The 13479-nt window shown below is 48.0% G+C and overlaps 1 protein-coding gene across 5 annotated transcripts in view; it reads right to left on the reverse strand.

Moving 5' to 3' along the window:
- Positions 1 to 13479, reverse strand: part of Chst15 (carbohydrate sulfotransferase 15) — an 83698-nt gene that overhangs the window by 24554 nt on the left and 45665 nt on the right. For all 5 annotated transcript variants that reach the window (XM_050137321.1, XM_050137323.1, XM_050137322.1 and 2 more), the window contains 4 exons: positions 11509 to 12508; positions 10403 to 10742; positions 7968 to 8114; positions 4069 to 4225 (listed from right to left, as the gene is read on the reverse strand). In XM_050137321.1, coding sequence (XP_049993278.1) covers positions 4069 to 4225; positions 7968 to 8114; positions 10403 to 10742; positions 11509 to 12054 — 1190 coding nt within the window. In that variant the 5' untranslated portion in view covers positions 12055 to 12508. The remainder of the gene's footprint in view (positions 1 to 4068; positions 4226 to 7967; positions 8115 to 10402; positions 10743 to 11508; positions 12509 to 13479) is intronic.

The raw sequence follows: 13479 nt of genomic DNA on the forward strand, positions 1-13479 counted from the left end.
TTTAATGAACAATCTGGACCAATCCAACTCGCAGGGAGCAGCCCAAAGCATCTCCCACGTGCAGAAGTCAAGGCCAAAGAATAGCTAAAGTGGGCCAGAGGCCCAGGAGCCAGTTCAGCTAATGAGGACTTGGGCTCTAGTGTTTGTTTCTTCAAGAGTAACCTAAACATACAATATTTATCATTCTTTCTGGTTGAGTCAGGGAAGAAGCTGAGCTGGCCACTTCAGATAGGCCATCAGCTACGGGTTTCGAAAAGGCGAAATCCCCACTGTTGCGTATTTTTTGGTCATGTTTCAGAAGCAGCAAACAGCTGCTGCTCTCGCTAACTCAGCACATGACGGCCTCCTGCAGGCGCTGGAGCTGGCATTGAGCTGAAGTTACTCTTCTCTAAGGCTACAGGGAAGACTCCAAGTTCCCAAGCACCGGTGAGAGACAAACACCCAGAAGAGTGGCAGGACCAGGGGATCTGTCTGTGACACACAAAACATGGCAACAGTATCTAGGTGTCAGACCAGCCTGCTGCATCACAAGGGATCTGCTAGCCAACGTCTCCCTTGCTGCTTTGATGACATTATCAGCCATGTTGGAGAGCCTAGTGGGCAGGGATTGAGAGCCACCTCCGGTCAAGTCAGAAAAGAACAGGGGTCTGTGATCCAGCAGCCCTGCAGAAACCCAGCTGGGCCACAACCACATGAGTGTGAGAGCGACTCAGTCTCCCTCCCAAGCCATCGGGTGGGACCCCAATACTAACAGACGCCTTAACCCCGAAGCAGAAAACCCAGTGACAAGGCATTGAGGCCCCTGATCCCCAGCAACTCTGAAATAGTAAGTGGGCAGAAGCTATGACATTTTGAAGCAGTTTGTCACACTGCTAGCTACCTAATGCTGCAGGCCACCTACCTAACACATGCCACTGCTAGGCACCCCTTCCCCGATCCCAGTACTATCACATTGGTTACAACACGGTCAATACCTGCAGCCCTGGACCACTACCACAGCTTACCATTCAACAACTAGGCACCGAGTACAACACTTAGCGTGCAGTAAGGGGTGCTTCCCTTGATGGAATATTTGTGTTAAGCTGAGGGCGAGGGAGGCTGAAAGCTGTTGCCTTTGGTTTCTGGCAGAGGTTATGTGTACCTTAAAAACAAGCAAGAAGAAAACACAGTGGGTCAGTTGAACCTCCTGCAAAGTGGTGGCACACGGCCGGGCCAAGAAGGCAGATAGAGCAGATTCTACTTCTGGCCATGAATCTGAGCTTGGGCTCAGTTTCCGAGTGCTCCTGTTCTCAGGAGTGGATGTACAATTCTAGGAAAGGACACTCTGGGGGAAGATGCCTCCACTCTCCATCAAGAAGACATGTTGTAGTGGCATTTCAATTGTAATTTAATAAATAAAGACCGCCTGAAGATCTGAGAGTTACACAGTCCCACTGGTCAGCCTTACAGTCCAGGTTATGGTAACACACACCTTTAATCCCAGTAGCCATACTATTTGCCATAGAAATGGGGCGGTTCATGCCTTTAATCACGGTGGTGCACACCTTTAATCCTAGTCCTAGGGAGGATTATTAAAATGGGAGGAAACAGCTCTCAACACACAGTCTCATTCTGAGATTCTGGGAGGCAGGATCGCCATTTCAGACTGAGGTTGAGGTAAAAGCCAGGGGCTGGCTGTTTTGCTTTCTGTATCTTCAGAATGAACCCCAATTTCTGACCCTGAGTTTTTATTAATGGTGCTTCATTTGGTGCCCAACTTTTTGTGGCACAAGTTTACAAAAAAAGCAATTTGCCTGAGGCTTTTTAGCCACCAGCTCAGGCCAGGGCTGGGACTGGAATTCCAGCTCTATGAATCGGAACCCAAACCTAGCTACCTGGGTTTGGGAGAAAAACTAATGCTCCCAGCTCCCATCAGCTCCAGCTTAGCTTCCATGTAAAGATGGAAAACACACAGAGCATCTGGATACTGTATATTAGTATGTTGTCTTTGAATTGTTTGACTGCTGTGGAAGGAACAACAGCTGCTCAAGGACATTTGATTATTAATGTTGCTGGATTAATACAACCCATATATTTTGAAAATGCCTTGATTTCAAATTTTAAGTCAAAAGATATGTTACTTTGGAGAAGAGGTTTTGCTTTTATTTACACAGGAAATGAGAGGCTGTGGATTCATTCTGGGTTAAGAAAAATAAGGTTTGATAGAGGAAGACCCCTGAAAAATCTGTAGTGGGAACAGATGACCCAGATGATCTAACGTGTCAGAGCAACATTTGTTACAGTTCTGAGTTCTGAGTTCAACATCAACAGCTTCAAACAGCCTCACAGAGTACTCCAGTAAGTCAACTGAGACACTAGCACTGGGTGGTATTCCAAGCATAGGAAACCTCAAAGCCCGCCCGCACAGTGACACACTTCCTCCAACAAGACCATGAGTAGTTGAAATATAATTTGCCCACATAATCTCATAGGGAGTGGCACTATTAGAAGCTGTGACTTTGTTGGAGTGGCTGCCTTGGGAACCACATGAAATGACTACCCCATATTGTGGACCTAGAAAACTACTGTGTCCCAGGCTGCTCCAGAGAGATTGTCCTCTGTCCAATAATCTAAAGAAAGAACTGGGAACCTTCTAGAGCCTTGTGAGGTTTTGAAAACCCAGCTCACCAGTGGGAGGGGCAAGCATGTGCTCTCAGGCAGTCATGATAGAGGCTAGACAGCATACTGCACACACAGATGCATGCACATGGCACACATGTGCATGACAGAAGCTTCAAAGAATACACAGAAAAACCTAACAGCTATCTACATGGGAGATCATACATGGCCTGTTTCCTTTATAGTTTCCGATGCATTCCCTTAACACGTTTACAATAAACAGTTATTGTTATAGTCGGGATGAGAAAGCAGTAGCATCTAAGGAAGAAATCAGATAGGCATTTCCTAGGACTGCGGTCACAAAGCGCTACCCAGGACAGGAACTTCTTCATCTGTCATTCAGGAAGCTAGATTTGTGAAATGTAGGTGTTAGCATGGCTAGCTTCTTCTGAGGTTCCATGCCTCTCTCCCAGCTTTTAGGAAGTGCAGCAATCCTTGGTATCCCTTGGCTTGTAGCCACATCCTTCAATCTCTTCACGAAGTAAATTCCCTAATCCATCTGCAAAGGCCCAATTTCCAGATAAAGCTACAGGATTTAGAATTTCAGCAGATCTTATTTGGGGCAGGAATCATAATTCAACCCACAGGAAAACATAGACACTAAAAAACAAAGGGCTGCAGGCCTTCTCTTTAAATACCAGGTAGCTATCATAGTTTGAAATGGTTAGATTGGATTGTGTGGCTCACAGGAGAATAAATGAGAACAAGATGTGGATAAAAGACAGTTGATCTTCCGACAGGAAGCTGAGCTGTTCTGACCTAGACTTGAGTGGCAACCCCTTGTTCCTGAAAAGATGGCATTTGGATGGCACAGCAAACTAAATGATGTAAAAGGGTCCTGATGGTCTACAGCATATACAGCATTGCCACCCGGGTACTGTCTGATCAGCTGTACCAGCTCTGCTCCATCCAGACCTGGGCAAATCCTGACCTTATCAGAGGCAGAGCAACCTGTCAGTCATTTCCCCCTTCTTCTGTTTCCAGAGAAACTGGAGGCAGAGGGTACATGTTCAGAGCTGCACAGGGAAAGGACCCAACAACCAAAGCCATTAGGATTATGGGAGACAGAGAACCCCAACACACCCACACCTGACACCAAGGGTATTCCCAGCCCTAACAGCACCTGGATCCTCTGTCCCTCGGTCAGACCCATCAGAGGCTAGCACCCACAGACCGCAGTCAAAACTGCTGAGAAAATAGGCCATGATTTGTTTAAATACAGAGAGGATTGCCCTAAGAATAACATTTATGTAAGAAACAGCAGTAATGTAGCAAGTTAAGCTTGTTTATTATTTTTCTTAAACAGGCAAATCTTCTCTGTGATGGAAACACTGCTCCAAAAAGCCCTTTCTTTTCACCCAAAATGCAAAGCATGGCACGCCCCCCCCCCACACACACACACACACTCACCTCTCCACAGGGTCCCTGAGCATAACAATGAGCTTGGCTTCAGGCTGAAAGGCGTGAATGAAGTCTTGGGTCAGGAATGGTGGCTCACCGTCTGTGCTGTTGTCATAGAAGAAGGTCCAGGCATTGTTATCCCACATCGTAGAGGCGCTGGCCTCTCCTGCAAACAGACAGGGAGCAGATGCTGGGCCATAGAGTACGGGCTCCCACTGTGAGCCAGAAGCCAAGCCTGGCTACTGTGCCTTTCTCTTGAATAGCCATGACCGGCAAGCTTATAGGCCATTGTTAGCAGATGGGGGACTCATCCAGGGATCTGATGAGAAGACAAAGGGCACCTACCTACCTCTGCCGTGCCGCCAACACCTCCACCCCCACCCCCAGCTTCCTCCTTCAGGAAGAGCAGAAATACAACCTTTACTAACACTTAGGACCTCAATTTCACAATATTTGGCTTTGCTGGCAGCTCGTAGCTCTGTGGCATTTTGAAGGGCCCACTGAGAACCTATTAGACGGTTTCCTTCAGAATGTGTCAGGAAGAGAGTCATCTGCCGAAGCCGACCCTCAGTGGGAAGTTGGACGTGGTTCACATCTATCTTTTCTTGGATCCATAACAGCTAGCCACAGGGCACAATCTGGGACCAAATGGGAGGAAGCCTTCGCCAGAAGCCCAGGGGGTCTCAGTCTCAGTCCCCCCACTTGCCTGCATGGCCAGCTGTCTACTGCCCACACCTCAGCCCCTGCTCTTTATCCAGTCAGTACTCTGTAGGACAGTTTAACACTGTTTAATTAGGGTCCTGACAGGAGGATGGAAACAGTCAACACAGCTTTGGGGAGAGAGGTGAGGCCAAGACACGGGCACTTAAACAACAGAGACTCTTGGATAGTTGAGCTAATTCTTGTTGTTGTTATTACTGTGTATGAGTGTGTGAATGTATGTGTGTGTGGGGGGTCTGACACCTGAACTCTTAAGTGAACATGTATGTGTACCTGCTTGTGAAGACCAGAAGTCAACACGGAATGCCTCCCTCTATTTCTCTATCTTTTTGAATCTGGGTCTGTCACTGAACCCTGAGCTTGCGAATTGCCTAGACAGACTGGCCAATAAGCCCTAGGGGTGCTCCTGCCCCCACCTCCCCAGCATTGAGATTACAGGAACACACAGGGATGCTGGAAATCCAGGTCCTCATGCTTCTGCAACAGGTGCCTTGCAGATAAGCCATGTTCCCAGTCACATTTGTCTTGTCATGTTTTGTGACTGTCTGTAGAGATGTAGAAGGACAGGGACTCCAGGGACCTAGTGAGAGGACATCGGGCACCCACCCTTCCATAGCCACCACTACCCCCAGCCTATTTCTTCAGGATGAACAAGCCAGTCAGCTCCGCACTTGATTCCTGGACATGGACCATGTGCCACATCTCAGTGTTACTCATTTAGGGACCGTCAGAGTTACGGGGTCTTCCTGGTCAGTGATAAGCACATTATGATGGGATAGCAGGCCCTGTGAGCACACTGTGGACGTGTGTGAAGACAGTAGTGAGCACACTGTGGACATGTGTGAAGCCAGCAGGCCCTATTCCGCTGCTTGGTCTGTGATCGCGTCAGGAGAACACTTCTATCCCAGGCTTCTTTCCTTTCTTAGTTTATTTTTTAACAACATAACTAAGAGAGAAAAGACAAGTCAAACCTTTGGCAAGTCAAGTCTACTCACAATAAAGAAGAGACTATGAAATGCAGGTGGAGACTATAACCTGAACCTGGCGCTAATTCTGCCAGATCTCAAAAGGGAGCTGGTTCTAAAACCGGGCAGGCATTGGTCCATCTTCCCACCTGTCTGTCCACCCGGCCTTCATCCACCCAGAAAGCACCCGTTTGACATGAGATTCATGCCCCACATTGTCCTGGCACAGGAGACTGATGAGGCTAACGAGGGAAACAAAACTGGCATAGACAGTCTCCTCTAAGAGGTGACCTAAAGGTCAAGAAGCCATCAGTTGCTAAGGGAGTGGACAGGGACAAGTCACCCAGGACCTTTCAGCATCCCCAGCCCCACAGAACTTGACTGCTTTAGTCCTGAGTCCCTGAGTGTCTCGTCTTCCAGAGGCTGCTAAGAAGAAGGGCCTCCTCTGACCCAAGGCCCCTCTCCCAAGCTGAGGTGACCCTTTGACCTCTGCCAAGGTCTCCACTGGGGGGGAGGAGGAGTTGAAAAGGGCTGAGTCACATTCCCGGGCTGGGGGAAGCAGGATCCTAAGCTGGTCTGGCAACCCTATCTTACAGACCTGTAGGCTGGGATGAAAACAAAGCCCCAAAGTGGCATAGAGCTGGCTGGTGACAGGGAGAGCCAGATGCCAGCTTGTCATCTGCTTCTCCACACTGCCTGTCACACCAAGAGGCTATCCTCATACATAGCACCAAACCTGGCTTGGAGTAGGTATCAATGTAGTATTTTTATTTCTTGTTCTTTTTGAAATAGAGCAGTGACTATAAATAGGAACCCAAACGAAGGCTCTCCTTTCTCATTCATTTTCTAAGTCTGTTTCTTGGCTGTGGTAGGAATATTTTTAGCTCTTTCATAGAGCCTGAGATTTCCCCAGAGGCATATGGTATGGGAGTCTAAGAAAAATATTAATTAGACTTATTAAATAGGGTGTTTGCACCCGAGTTGGAAATTAAAAAAAAATAACTAACAGCCAATTCATATTGTAGGTATGAGTGTAAAATACATTCCCAATAGATCCAGAGATTTTACTTATGAATTTGAAAAAAAAAATCGATCCATCCATCAGCCCAGGCTTTGGCAGATGCCAGAATCTCCTCACAGAGGCAGGAACAGGGTCCTCACGCAAGCAGCTGGTCACAATCCATCCATCCTGCTCACCCAGAGATTCATTTGGTTTAGAGAATCAAAATGTAATGGATCCAGGAACACAAAATAGATCATTGCCTCGGGGAACCAATTTAAGTGAAATGTATGATTCAATTTCCCCGTTTCAGAAGGCGTTGGAGATAAACGCCTCGTCCCAAGCTAAATCTGATGAAAAGAGTTCCCTCGGATGAAAGGAGTCTAGCATCTAAAGCACAGGGTTGGGGCTGGAAGTGGCGACGCCCTGCTGTGTGCCATCATTTGGGCTTCAGGTACTCTCACCATTTGAAAGACTGCAAAGGCTAAAGGGAGGAAGCTGTGAGGAGACAACTACGCTCATTTGATTAACTGTAATAATCATCTCATTAAGTGTACATACCAAAATGTGTACATCTACATAGAAACATTTATTTTTATTTCAACAAAACATTCTTGCAAATTTTTTACATCAAGCAATCTCAGTTTGTTTCGTCTTCCATTGCTTTATTTGTTTGGCTTTGCTTGGTTTTGCTTTGTTGAGACAAGCTCTTGCGCAAGGGCCAAAGCAAGCCTCAAACTCAAGATTCTCCTGCCTCCACATCCTGAGCACGTGCCACTCTGACAGCTTCATCTTGAGTGCTCGAAGGCTCTTGGGTTGCACAGCAGCTCATCCCAGAGGATAGCAGAGCTCTGCTGAGACCAAGAGGAGATGCCGTGTCCATCCCACAGTCCTCGCGTTCAGCCAGGACTAACCCCAACCAGGGCATTGTGGGAAGAAGTAAAGCACTGCTGCTCAGTTTAAGGAGCAAAAAAATGGCAACTTCCTTAAAAAGTCGTTTCAGCATCCATGAGTCTGCACAGAATAAGCAAGCTGATTGAATGCTTCTGCTTTTACAGATGGTGTGACTGTTTTACTTGGGGTAAGAGTGAAAGCCATGTGGGGAAGGGATTCACCTGTAAACGCTCTGCAGGTGAGTCAGAGCTGGACCCAGAACATGGACCAGGACCCCAAGGAGGCTGCTTCTGCCAGCTCCCCTGAAGCTGCACAGAAGCTATACCTACCAATGATGATTTTGTTCATCTTGCTCTGGTCCTCTGCAGAGGCAGCCTGCAGCCCTTGATGGATCTGGTGTGCGGCCAAGTCAAAGAGGTCCAGGTAATCTTCCACAGGGTAGCGGTCTCGTAGTCCGTCCCTCAGGCGGACAATTCCTACAGGAACCGAGACGTGAGTTACTGGCCGGGTGGTGGTGGCTCACGCCTTTAATCCCAGGACTAGGGAAGCGATGGCAGGCAGATCTCCATGAGTCTGAAGCCAGCCTGGTCTACAAAAAGTGTTCCAAGATAGCTAGGGCTACACAGAGAAACCCTGTCTCAAAAAGGCAAAACAAAACAATACTTAAAAAAAAAATCTGAGTTACCGAAGATAACATTGTCACTGATAGGGTGCTGGCCCCCTGGAGCATGACCAGAGAGGGAGGAAAAGGCCAAGGGTACCTAACTTTAGCAGCAAAAGGCTTGATGCAGATTAAGTTTCCGGAGGAGGCACAAGGGAGTGGGATGGAGAGCTCTGTCAACTGCCTACCTGCCTGCTTCAGTATACACACGCCTCACAAGGTAAAAGGTACCACCACTGCTGGGCAGTGGCCACTTAAAAGAGGCCACGCCTACTCAAGAGGTAGAAAGGCGACTAGAGTTGAGAACTGAGTCATATTTTTACCAAAAGAGACTAAAGCAGCCATGCAACAGTGGTGCCTAGGATTTGAATGGCATGCCAAACATGAAGAAGGACAAAAGAAAGATAGCAAGGAAGCAGCCTCCTGTCGCCTGCATAGTGCCTCTTTCTTCGGTGCCCCATGGTATCAGATGCTCTGATACAGATGCATTCCATCGAGCACCCTGCTACTTGCCCAAACAGTAGGGTGAACTGATAGTGCCCCGGATGGACACGGATTATGGCATCAGCTACACATATCTGAAACTTGTTCCCTGCCTTTAACCAGCCTGTAAACATTTAAAAACATGCACAGGCCAGCACCACAGCTACCAAAGTTACTGGAAAGTAGGAAGTAAAAGTTCTGGCCAAAATAGCAAAAGATTCAAGGTGATACTGAATATCAGAAGCTGAGGCACGCTATGTCCTTTCCTCCTTCCTGCCGGGGGGAAGGGGGGCTGGTTCTCTTTAGGGGGAACATCGGCTGTGGTGGGAGAGTATGTGTTCATACACAAATTCATCAAATGCCTTAGGAAGAGGGACCTTGGCTACTCAGCAGCTACTGCTAAACCACTCCTGAAGGAATAACAAAAGGAGAAAGTCAAACATTTGTCAGGAAAAGTTAGTCTAAGGAAAACATCTAAGATTCTCTTCTAGTGACCTGGGTCCTTTATATGGAAACTACCCTCGTGGCTCGCCCAGACTTTGGCAGACAACAGGCCATGTATCACCCATTAGCTTGAGTGACCAAATGTCTCCTGGCAGAAGGAAAAGGTTATGGACAGGAAATAGTGACCAAGGGCCACAGGGTGCCTGGGCCTGGGTGGAGCAGAAACCAGCATACAAGGAGGGGCAGAGCAGGCGGGGTCCACCGTCAACCTTGGTGACCAGGGGGAATATGTGTTCTCACTGCATTTCAAATACATGAGGTAGACAGGGCAGGTCCCTCAGTTGAGACCAGAAGCTGTGTCTCCTCCAGGTGTGTTGGCTTCAGTAAAGCAGCCCAGAGCTGGGTGCCTGACACCCCAGTTCCTGGCATGCATTGATCCCTGCTAAGTTTGTATGTTAAAGTTCTCTGGGACAACTAAAACCCTCAGGAACACACACACATACACACACTCACCACCACTACTACCAACACCACCAATAGAAACAAATTCCCATTCTGCACCAGCCCCTTGCCCTGCACACACTTAGCACTCAGCCAGCACTCACTGGGTGTGCCTTTGCCTGTGAAATGGGGCGACAGTTTGAGTGTATCCCCCAGAGGTTCATGTGCTGGAATCTTGGTAAGGCTGGCACCCAGGGTGGGATGCTGAGGGTCATGGAACCCTTTAAAAAGCAGAGCACAGTAGAAGGTGATTTGCTTCCGGGAGCTCTGCCTGGAAAGTTTAATGCTGCTCTCTCGGAGTGACTTTGTTCCTGAGAGAGGTTTACTATAAAGCCAGGCCCCACCATGAACTTGGCCTCTGTCACATACGGGCTCGTCACATTTTCCTTTCTCCGCCATCTTGTAATGCAGCCAGCAGCCTCTCAACAGGACAGCAACAATGTGCTTTTGGGAACCCCTAGAACTATGAACCAAATACATTTCTTTCCTTCTAAGTTACCCAAACGCTGGTGTTTTGTGGTTACGCCACAAAACAGATTAACGCGACTGCCTACCGACAAGGATCCACGTCTCTGAATCTCGGTACATCTTCTCTTCAGAACCTCACACCCATCCCTCACCAGTCATGACATGCATCCATGCAATGACTAAGAGAAAGTGAGATCCGCCACTCACCAAAGCGCTTCCGGGTCCACCAGTGGGGCTCCTTGATGGCTGAGAATTTCACTTCCGGATGCAGCCGGAGGCGATCATAAAGGTCAGTAGTGCCACACTTGGGTTGTCCGATGATATAGAAGTGTGGCAGGCAGCGCAGGCGGAAGTGCTTGCCATGCACATGCGACAAGTGGCCCCAGAAGACTTTCCGGAGAGCGTCAAAGGTGGAGCGGAAGCGCTTGGAATAGAGCACGTAGGAGTTGGTCAGGTAGGGGTCAGTGGTGTTCCTCCCAGAGAATTCCTCGTACCAACACGGACTCTTGCTGTTCGGAAGGAATTTATTGGGGATTACAGAGAACATCTGCAATCAAAGAAAGAAGGAGACAGACACAATGAAGGACAGCAATCAGCAAGAACATGTTCTAAACTCGGAGACATAGTGACACACACCTGTAAGGCCAGCACTTGGGAGACAGAGGCAGGTGGGTCTTTGTGAGTTCAAGGCCAACCTGGTCTACAGAGTGAGTTCCGGGATAGCCAAGCTACATAGAGAGACCCTGTCTGGAAAACAAATCTAAAGGATGGGTCTGGGGAAGTGGCTCAGCACTTAGTGTATACTGCTGTCAGATCAGAGTTTAGTTCCCAGCTCCCCGCCCGCATCGGGCAGCTCACAACCGCCTGTAACTCCAGCTCCAGGGCATTCGACTTCCACTCTGGCTTCCAGGGCACCTGCCCTCACATGCCCATACACCTACACAGGCACACACAGGCACGTGACGAAAAAAATTTAATAATCATTTTCTTAAAAATACTAACTGCGGGTTAAAGTGACTTTAACCACAATGACCCCATTCCAGGCAAGAAGTACCCATGTGCAATGATGAAAAGAGATGGCCTTAAATATCTCTGGTACGGCCATTTGAGACAGCAGATTCCCTCCTTGGCGTGCCACAGCATAATCACAGAGCGCTATCTAATCCCAGAGGCTATCAAATTAATTTTCTGTGCTGTAGACACCTAGGAAATGTCTTTCCTATTCCACCTGTGCCCCCTAAGATGGTGGAAGAGAAGGAAGAAGCAACCATTCTTCGAAAGCCAATCATCAACAATGACTCAAGACTACTCACATGCAATTCCTGCCTCTTGAGATCTTGTAAGTCTGGGAGCTGCCTGGTGGTAAACTCAATCCTGGCAGCGATGCTGTCAATAATTAGCTTAACGCTTGGGTAGTCCTTCACATAGGAGATGTTGTTTATAGAAGGTTGGTAGTGATGCTCTTTCATGTCACTGGGGTTCTCACTGTCCATCAAGCTGGGGTTGCTGGGGAAACTCCCGTAATGGAAAGGAGATGAAATCAGAAGCTCCTGGTGAGCCCCGGAAAGGAGATAAGAAGCCATCACCAAGGTCATGATTATCAATCCAAAGACCAAGCTACATCGCTTCCCCTTCCTGAAGCGCAAAAACCCACCCCAGTTCTCACTGCCCTCAGTCCTCACTTCAAGAACGGCAAGCAAGTTCATCTGCCTACTGTCCACGCGAAACAGAATCTTGTTTTCCCCTTTGCAAGCGGGGCACACTTGATGGCCCTGATGGGGGCCTCCTTGGCAGGCGGCTTGCTGCTTGTGTGTGTCCTCAGGAAACAAGTGTATGCAGCAATTGATGCAGTGCCTCATGGTAGAGCCCTTGGACAGCCTGCTTAGAGAGCCATGGACCAGCCCTCAAGGAGTTTGCTGGGAAAATGTAAGGATATCCTGTGATGACCAAAGATGGTAAAAGGCACGAGCAACAGAAACAAATGCAAAAGAGAGCAGACACCAACGCACTAGAGAATGAGGCACATTCTTTGGTTCAAATACGGAGGTCAATACCAAAAAAAAAAAGCAAATCCCAGTCGTCTGTTCTGCACCAGCCACACAACACTGAAGCAGCCGTAGGTTTGGAAGCAGTTCTGCTTGTGTTTCAGGTTTTTCCCAGGGCACCAAACAAAGTGGGAGTGGCATCCGTGGAGAGCATGGAGCCACACTGGAGATTAGAAGACATCATGGGATCCTCATTGATGGGTAGACTGGCATTCCTCCGGAATGTTTGCTCGTCGTGGGGAGCAGACTCTTATGAATGGCAGGTGACCTAAACATAAAAAAAAAAAAAAAAAAAAAACATAAGTTGTATTGCACTGTGTGGTAACTATGACAGTACAGGAGTTGCTTCCCAGAGAAGGGCAGATGTTTAGCTGCCTCTTCCACCTGCCCATTTCAACCATACTTACTTGCTCGTAAGCAAGTCACACATCATACAAGGTAAATGGAGATGTTTAGGGTCTTTGTGCTTGGATTTAGGGTTCATTCTCTGTCACCAAATGTGACCCCCAAACACCACACTTAGCATGGCTGATACACCCTTCACACATCTGAGCTATAACATCGCAGTATCTCAAGCTTGTGTAACTACAGTGGGTTCATGCACAGTATTAGTTAGGCTTCTGCTGCTATAATGAAACACCAAGACCAAAAGCAACTTAGGGTAGAGAAGATTATTTCATCTTATACTTCTCCATCACAGTCCATCACTGAAAGAAGTCCAGGCAGGAACTCAAGGCAGGAACCTGGGGGGAAAGAACTGAAGCAGAGGCCGTAGAAAAACACTGTTTCCTGGCTTGCTCCTTGTGGCTTGCTCAGCCTGCTTTCTTACACAACCCAGGACTGACAGACCAAGGGTGGCACCACCCACAGTGAGCTGGGCCACACAGGTCATTCTTTAAGCAAGAAACTGCCCTAAAAACATGCCCACAGGCCAATCTGATGAGGGAGTTTTCTCAATTGAGGTTTCTCTTCCCACTTAACTGTAGCTTTCGACAAATTGAGAGAGAGATCCAAGACCATCAGTGAATTCCAATTTGAGGCATGAATCAAAACACCATTTTTACCTCAATGATACATGTGAGGCGTGTAAGGAAGGGGATGGGAACAGCGAGGGAAAGTGGAGGGAGGCAGCCTGTCTCCTCACAGCTTCTCCGTCTCTCCACCACAGCTTAAGAAGCAAAAGTTAATGAAAATTCAGCAACAATGAAATGATCGTCTTCTTCAGTCAAGTGTATCACA

The sequence above is a fragment of the Alexandromys fortis genome, unplaced genomic scaffold (genome assembly GCF_014885135.2).
Source record: "Alexandromys fortis isolate MF-2015 unplaced genomic scaffold, M_Fortis_MF-2015_v1.1 scaffold_3, whole genome shotgun sequence".
NCBI classification, from domain to species: domain Eukaryota; kingdom Metazoa; phylum Chordata; class Mammalia; order Rodentia; family Cricetidae; genus Alexandromys; species Alexandromys fortis.